Source organism: Neoarius graeffei, chromosome 8 (genome assembly GCF_027579695.1).
Source record: "Neoarius graeffei isolate fNeoGra1 chromosome 8, fNeoGra1.pri, whole genome shotgun sequence".
Taxonomy (NCBI): domain Eukaryota; kingdom Metazoa; phylum Chordata; class Actinopteri; order Siluriformes; family Ariidae; genus Neoarius; species Neoarius graeffei.
In genome coordinates, this window is record NC_083576.1 from 48,047,222 (window position 1) to 48,055,526 (window position 8,305).

Consider the following 8,305-nt stretch of genomic DNA (forward strand, 5'->3'; position numbering starts at 1 on the left):
AGACTCATTAGATCCCGCCCCATTAGATTAAAAGGACACTGTGGCATAAACACAAAAGAGTGATGTTTACGAAGTGCTGTGTCGGCGGGACAGGTTACCAATAACGGAGGAGTGCAGGGGGAGGAGAAAGGGACCCCATCAATTCCCACAGAGCGAACAGTTTTGTTAGAAATAGGGCCCTCGTAGGATTTTCCCACAGAGGACATCGTAGCACCAGTATCAATTAGAAAAGGAAGCACCTTTCCATCTATAGCTAATTCTACGACAGGCAAATCATTGGCTAAATAAGAGTCGAAAGAACAATGTAACATTATGGGGTCACAGCTCTGTAGGCAGCTGTAGGGTTGATATGGGCCTATGGGGCGTTGCTGCGCAAAAGGGGTTGCCGTGGGCAGCCGGTGGCGGCTGCTGAAGATTAGAAGGAGGAAGGGGAAACATATCAGAAGATTGAGGGTCAGGGGGGTTAAGGGGAAACATATACTGCGAATTGGCTTCATCCGCCTTTTTCTTTCTACACTCATGTTGCCAATGTCCTTCTTTGCCACAATAGTGGCACGCTCCAGGGCGTACCCTGCCTTGCGGGCGGATGCTCGAATTCTGATTCTTTTGTCATCTACTCATGTCTTCACAGGGCTGTGCGTAGCCACCAATCACGGACAGGCAGGCTACCTGCTTACTATCCAGAATACCATCTCCCTCCATAGTTCTAATTCTTTCCCCTAGGGTTTTCATTATCATATTACTACGATCACTTAAATATTTCAGAATCTTCTGTATATCAGGACGACAATTATTCAAAAATGTCGAAATAAAGAGCGGATTGGCTTGCTGCTGATCTAATGGCATGTTTCCCAGACAAGTCCACGTCTCGCTAAAACGTGTCAGAAACTTTTGAAGTGAGTTCAGCCTTCTCCTGTTTACAATTAGTAACCTGTAAAAGATCACGGTTAGCCTGTTGTCATGAGAGCAGATAATGCGTCAATTGTTCCTTTAACTCACTCATGGCTTTATCACTATCTTTCCAGTAGAACTTAAACTCATGTTTTGTGGTGGTTTTGCCACCTTCTTCTATCTTAGTTTTAACTACTTCGTAGTCATCATTCTTAGGATTTAAGCATGGGACTGCAGCTAATAATGCAGCTTCATCATAACTGTCGCTTAGAACGGCATGCAGGATAAAACGGTAATCTGCTCCGACCAGCTGGGAGTGTCGACACATTTTTACGAGCATGTTTACAAAGTTAAGTGGTTTGTCTACCGAAGGCAACAGTTTAATAATATCCTTTAGGTCTGATGCCAAAGGCGGATTGATCTTAAGTCCTCTTCCCTTCTGAACCCATATACAAGTCCATATATTTATGGACTCCAAGATTAACAAGGAAGGAGCTCCACCCAGACCCATTATCAGCAACATAAACTCGGTCACCTATAACATTTGGCAAACATCTAGCCACCATTCTGGCTTCCCTTGTCGGAAACACGCCACATCACCTCAATAACTCCCAATATTTTGCCACTAAAGTTGTAGACCTAAAGCTAGACTCAGATGAAACCATAGTTTCCTATGATGTCACTTCTCTTTTTACCTGCATTCCCACTACAGAAGCAGTCAAACCAGTTAGGAAATGACTACTTGAAGACAGCACCTTACCGGACAGAACAAACCTCACCACGGATCACATTTGTACCCTGCTTGTCCACTGCCTGACCACCAGCTATTTCCAGTTCAATGAATGTTTCTACAGGCAGAAGCATGAATGCACCATGGGCTCACCAGTGTCTCCTATAGTGGCCAATCTATACATGGAGGAAGAAGAAAATAAAGCCTTGACCACTTTTTCAGGAGTTGCTCCCAGTCACTGGTTCAGGCATGTGGATGACACCTGGGTAAAAATCAAAACCCATGAGGTGGAAGCCTTCACAGAGCACATCAGTGCAGTGGATCTCAACATCAAGTTCACTCGGGAGGATGTCGGTGGAAACAACCTAGCCTTTTTGGACTACAGCATGCACATCAAACAAGACGGAAGCCTTAGCAGAGAGGTCTACCGGAAACCCCCACACACAGACCAGTATATACTGTTTGACTCTCACCACCCACTGGAACACAAATTGGGGGTCATTAGGACCTTACCTGACAGAGCTCAGAACATTCCTATAACAGTAGAGGGAAAAGAAAAGGAGCAAAAACACATCAAGGAAGCACTTCAGAAGTGTGGGTATCCTAACCGGGCTTTTGTCAAGACCAGAAAAAGAAACAAATGCAAGAACGTAGTCCAGAAATGTAGTGAATGACAATCTGAGAAACTCAGGAGGATCTTCTACAAACAATATCCCTGTACACTTCAGACCCAGTAACACTCTGAGGCAGAAATTGGTCCATACTAAGGACAGAATACCCAGATACAAACAGTACAACATAGTGTATGCAATTCAGTGCAGTGAGGAGTGCACAGAACTGTACATTGGGGAAATGAAACAACCACTTCACAAGTGCATGGCTCAACACAGGAGAGTCAGTTCCTCAGACCAGGACTCTGCAGTTCATCTTCATCTCAGTAATAAAGGACACTCATTTCAGGACTGCAGTGTCTGCATTTTACCCAGAGAAGACTGGTGGTTTGAAAGAGGAGTAAAAGAACCCATTTGGTCCACTAGAGAATAAATACCTGTTCATAGTGGTCATAATGTTCATAGTGGTCATAAGTTCATAATGGTCCTCTTGCTCCGCTTTACCTTTTTTCTTACCTCGAGACGGGCCGGTGGTCAGATTGCTTGGACCATGCACTGAGGTCTGTGATTTTCGTCCAGGAGCAGGTCGAGCCTCTCCTTCACCCGAGTACTCTTTCACAGGAACAATGTCATAGGTGTTCTCTCCTATGTTGGCATAAACCTTACATCCTGACGACAGCGAATCGATTTCTGAGGCTTTGTCTAATGTAATAGTCTTCTTCATCAAAGCAGCATCTAGCCCAGTTCCATCATTAGTATTGAAGGTTGGCCTCACGTCTGACAGTCTAATCCTGCTTGGCCGATCCGGTGATTGCTCCAACAAAACCACCTTCTTCTGAACTCCAAGCACTTCACTTGGTTCCAGAGTGGCATTTAGAGAGTCAGGGGTAAGACTGTTCACATGAGCTGGAGTAGAGGGTGCACTCTGTGTGGAAGATCTTGCATCAGATATCATCACAACATCACTGGAGCTTGGGGACATTGGGACAGCTGCAGGGATTGCATGGGGTTGTGCGTTGTCTTGGAATTTCTTTGGCGCATCACCTTCTGAAGGAAGCATGCTCTCCTCATTTTGGAGTCTTCCCTGTTTAGGACTCAGCTCTTCCTCATTTGTGCCTTTTCGTCTTTTAGGCTCTGGTCCTTCCTCCACATCCAAATCTATAATCTGAGATTGCTTCATCTTCTGGGCTTTCGGCGCCTCCAACTCTGACACAAAAAGAACATCATCGTTGTCTGGATCATCTCTCTCAATACTGCCACTTACCATTTTGAATTCCTTGGCAGATAAAGAGAACGATTCAGTGATGATTGGCATGCTCTCTGCTCCGATTTCATTCTTCTCAGCGATGTTAACAGTGCTTGTCTCTCCTTCTTTTGACAAGCCAGGCAGCCCCTTGACTTGTGAAAGTGGGGCTGCGAGATTGGCAATGAACTTGACTCCCAAGATCTGGCCTGCACTGATAAGATCTTCAAGCTTGTCAGACCGAATGTGGTGGATTTTTGAAGTGTATATGTAATTCAGGACTTCTTCAAATATCTCCGCCTTGATAAAATTTAGCTCAATCACTTGTCCTGCGACCAAAGAAAGCTGCCGAAAGTAAGTGCTAGATGCCGATAGCATTGTCTTGTGTGCCCTGAACTTGCGGTCCTGCACAATTATGGTCATATCACAGAATAATCCGTTGTTTCGCTGCTCACTGATGGCCTCCAGCAAGGACACAGGAAACTGTGTGTCAGTTACAGAGATCAGCTTTAATTTCGACATCCCTGTGAAGACAGTGGTGAGCACAGTGAAGTCAGTCGGTCAATCTTTCCTAAACAAAATTATTTATTAAAGAGAATATAAAAATCATTATTATTATTATTATTATTCCCACAACATGAAGTTTAAAATATGGTGACGGGTTTTTGTAGCCAGAGTAAAGAAGTGATACGATTAGTGGACTATAGAATATGTTTTAAAAGAAAGAAAGAAAGAAAATATGAACTCCTGAAACACACTTTTATTATTCTACTTGTATTAAAGGACACTTGCTGTGCCTAAACGCCGCTAATGAACACCTTTAAGCTAACAAGCTAAACTGAGGCGAAAGCAACAAAAAGGGACAGAAGTACGGTAATAAACTACGACCAAGTTTCAAATCCGGTCGCTACACATTCAGGAAGCGCAGCATTAATATGCGGATATTTGTCTAATCTTATTACAAATACGTCCGATTAACTATAAAATCCAACAGATAAGGAATAAAATAAAAAATGAATTGGTTGTGCAGTTCCTGAATGCTCTCCTGGGTCGGCGCCAGGTTGCGGCCTACGATGCTAGCATTGCTAACCTAGCTAACAGGGTGTGAAATGCCAAGCTAGCTAGGTCGACTTAGCTGTCACATTTATTAATGGAAGAAAAGATCATTAGATTTGTAAAATATCTACATTTGGCGATGCTTGAATGTGTACCTGCAGTACGAACCGGTTGTATCCAGGCTTCTATTGTTGATGTAAAAAGGAAAAACAATGCCGGTTTGTAGCAGCAGACAACAAAAAGTCTGTTGTTGGAGCTGAAGGAAGGCTGCGACTCTCTGTGGAACCAACAGGAGTCGCAAAACAGCGGGTACCAACATCTGCCTCCTAAATCAACCTGCATACACTGACTAATGATGATCAGCGATGATGGACACATCTCTCCTGTGGTTCTTAGAAACCCTTTAAGTAACCAGTACATTTGATAAGTTACTTTTCCCGTATTTATTTTTAAATCTAACTGAATGTGACTTTGGCCGTTCAGCCATGTGACCAAACATTCGCCTCAACTGCATTAAAAGCTATTTCACCACTATAATTTTCCTTGAATGTGTCTTATTCTTACTTTTTTCTTTCTTTATTAAGTACAATTAAACAGAGCTAAATCAAGAGCAAAATACAGATATGAATAAGACATTCCAAGAACAGACTTAAAAAAAAACAGAGAGAAAAAAAACAGAACAGACAAGAGAGTAATTAAGTGTGCAAGAGCATATTTCCTGTAAACAAATTTAACGATTTGCAAATGTTGATAGTCTTTAAAGCCTTTGTATTTTTTGATGAAGAGATTGTCCTCATATATTGTTCAAGTTCTTTTTTAAGTACAAAGAGTTCAGGCTTTCTGTTGATGAATTTGCACTTGTGTATGTGAAACTTTGCTAAAAATAAAAACATGTTTATAAAAAAGAATGCAACCTTATCTTTGTGATTAAAGTTATGAAAACCAAAAATGACATTCTTATAGTAAAGGTGAAAATCAGAAAAGACAGAATCAGCAACATAGCTGTGGAAGTCCCTCCAGAATTTATAAGTGAATTCACATGACCAAAACAAGTGAGTAGATGTTTCAGGATGCTTTTGGCAGAAAGAACAGTTAACATCAATATCATTCTTAAATCTTGATAAATATTGTTTTGCAGGGTAGAATTTGTGTATCAATTTAAATGAGATCTCTCTGACTTTGTTTGATAGAAAAAATCTTTGTGGTAACGTCCGAACTTTTTTCCAATCAATATCAGACACAAAATTGGCCCAATAAAATGAAACTGATGGGACAGAGACTAGGCCATCCTGAAACATGGCTCTTACTTTGGAGTTAAAAAGCTTACCAGATGAAAAACAAACTCTACCAAGAGAAGACTGGAGGATTGAATGATAGGGGAGGAGAGCTGTAAGAGCCCCTGAATAACATACACAGACCAGAAGGAATAGCATCAAAACCCACTGAAAATTCTCTAGGTGTTATTGGTATATTATATCTCATAAGAAATTCAGAATAATTATACAGCAACCCATCTTTTTTGAACAATTGACTAACCATAACAATTCCGTTGTTAAACCATTTATCCAAAAATAGTGTTTTGTTTTTATAAACAATATTACGGTTATTCCAAATGAAGCAACTCTGTGGAGAGAAACTATGTTTGTAAATCAATGTCCATGCAAGAAGAACCTGTCGATGGAAGTGAGAAAGTTTCAGTGGTATTTTTGGAATGCTGTAATTGCAGAGCAGCAGGAAATTAAGGCCGCCTAAATTTGAGAATACATGATGCGAAATGAAATTCCAAATAGATGTGGGTTTTTTCAAGTGCTTTTTGATCCAATTGTGTCTCATTCTTACTTTTTTCAACCTCATAGCATGTTATGACATGCTCTTGATGCAACCACCCGCGTGCTTTTGTTTTCGATCCGGGTTGCCAGATCTGCGCGTAAAAGGCAACCCTAAAGTATCCCCATATCTCATCTCATCTCATTATCTCTAGCCGCTTTATCCTGTTCTACAGGGTCACAGGCAAGCTGGAGCCTATCCCAGCTGACTACGGGTGAAAGGCGGGGTACACCTTGGACAAGTCGCCAGGTCATCACAGGGCTGACACATAGACACAGACAACCATTCACACTCACATTCACACCTACAGTCAATTTAGAGTCACCAGTTAACCTAATCTGCATGTCTTTGGACTGTGGGGGAAACCGGAGCACCCGGAGGAAACCCACGTGGACACGGGGAGAACATGCAAACTCCGCACAGAAAGGCCCTCGCCGGCCACGGGGCTCGAACCAGGACCTTCTTGCTGTGAGGCGACAGCGCTAACCACTACACCACCGTGCCACCCGCAGTACCTTCTAAGTTAGGTATTTGTACCCTGCTGGGGAAGGGACTGAATGGTTCAAGGTGAAGGTGGGACTTCATTAAGGATCTGCTTTGAGTCCTTTCTTGTTTGAAGAAGAAACCTTTATTTGTCACATGCACACTTCAAACACAGTGAAATTCATGCTCTGCATTTAACCCATCTGAAGCAGTGAACACATGCACACACACCCAGAGCCACACTAGAGCGCCCGGGGAGCAGTCAGGGGTTAGGTACCTTGCTCAAGAGCACTTCAACCTAACTGCATGTCTTTGGGGGAAACCAGAGCACCCGGAGGAAACCCATGCAGACGAAATGCAAACTCCACACAGAAAGGCCCTCACCGGCCGCTGGGTTCGAACCCGGAACCTTCTTGCTGTGAGGCGACTGTACTAACCACTACACCACCGTGCCACCAATGGTGGTTTGCCATAGTGATGGATAGCTTGACGGACGAAGTGAGGTGAGAGTCACCATGGAACATGATGTTTGCGGATGATATTGTGAAAGTGGAAAAGAGGTTGAGCTGGGTTTCGAGAGATGGAGGTATGCATTGGAATGAAGAGGAATGAAGGTGAGCAATAGCAAAATAGAATACATGTGCATCAATGAGAATGGGGGTGAGAGTGGAGTGAAGATGCAAGGAGTAGACATAAAGAAATTTGGTGAATTCAAGTACCTGGGGTCAACTGTGCAGGAAAATGGGGGCTGCGATAGTGAGGTGAGAAAGAGAGTGCAGGCAGGGTGGAGCAGTTGGAGAAGGATTTCGGGAGTCATTTGTGAGAGGAAAGTCCCAGCAAAAGTGAAAGGTAAGATGTATAAGACAGTAGTGAGACCAGCTGTGATGTATGGATTGGAGACCGTACCCTTAACAAAGAGACAGGAGGCAAAGTTGGAGGTGGCCGAGTTGAGGATGTTAAGGTTTGCGATGGGAATGACAAGGTTGGACAGGATAAGGAACGAGCACATCAGAGGGACAGCACATGTAGAGAGCTTGGGAATTAAGCTAAGAGAGATGAGACTGAGATGGTATGGGCACATCCTGAGAAGAGATGCAGAGCATGTTGGAAGGAGAATGTTGAGGATGGAGCTGCCAGGCACACGAAAATGAGGAAGGCTAAAGAGGAGATACATGGATGTGGTGAGAGAGGACATGAAAGTGGCAGGTGTGGTAGAGAAGGATACGGAAGACAGGGAGCAATGGAGACGAAAGATCAGCGGTGGTGACCCCTAATCGGGAGCAGCCAAAAGAAGAAGATATACTGCTGGGGAACATATATGCGTCTTTTTGGCCTTAAAAAGGTACACGTATTTATGCTGAGGTCCAATAATGATCCCTAGGGAACACATCAGTGTAGACTGTACTTTGAGGGACAGAAATGGACTCCTACTGTACCCCTATTTCTGACAGTGTGCAGTCTAAC

General features: G+C 43.2%; 1 protein-coding gene across 1 annotated transcript; it reads right to left on the bottom strand.

Moving 5' to 3' along the window:
• Window positions 1-958: 958 nt before the first annotated feature.
• On the bottom strand, window positions 959-4,910 carry LOC132889904 (transcriptional regulator Kaiso-like). The gene is made up of 4 exons (XM_060926720.1): window positions 4,687-4,910; window positions 2,620-3,999; window positions 1,666-1,739; window positions 959-1,201 (listed from the first exon to the last, which is right to left on the bottom strand). The coding sequence occupies exons 1-4, from the start codon at window positions 4,907-4,909 to the stop codon at window positions 959-961; spliced, it is 1,920 nt and encodes a 639-aa protein (XP_060782703.1). The 5' UTR covers window position 4,910.
• Between the last annotated feature and the right edge of the window lie 3,395 nt (window positions 4,911-8,305).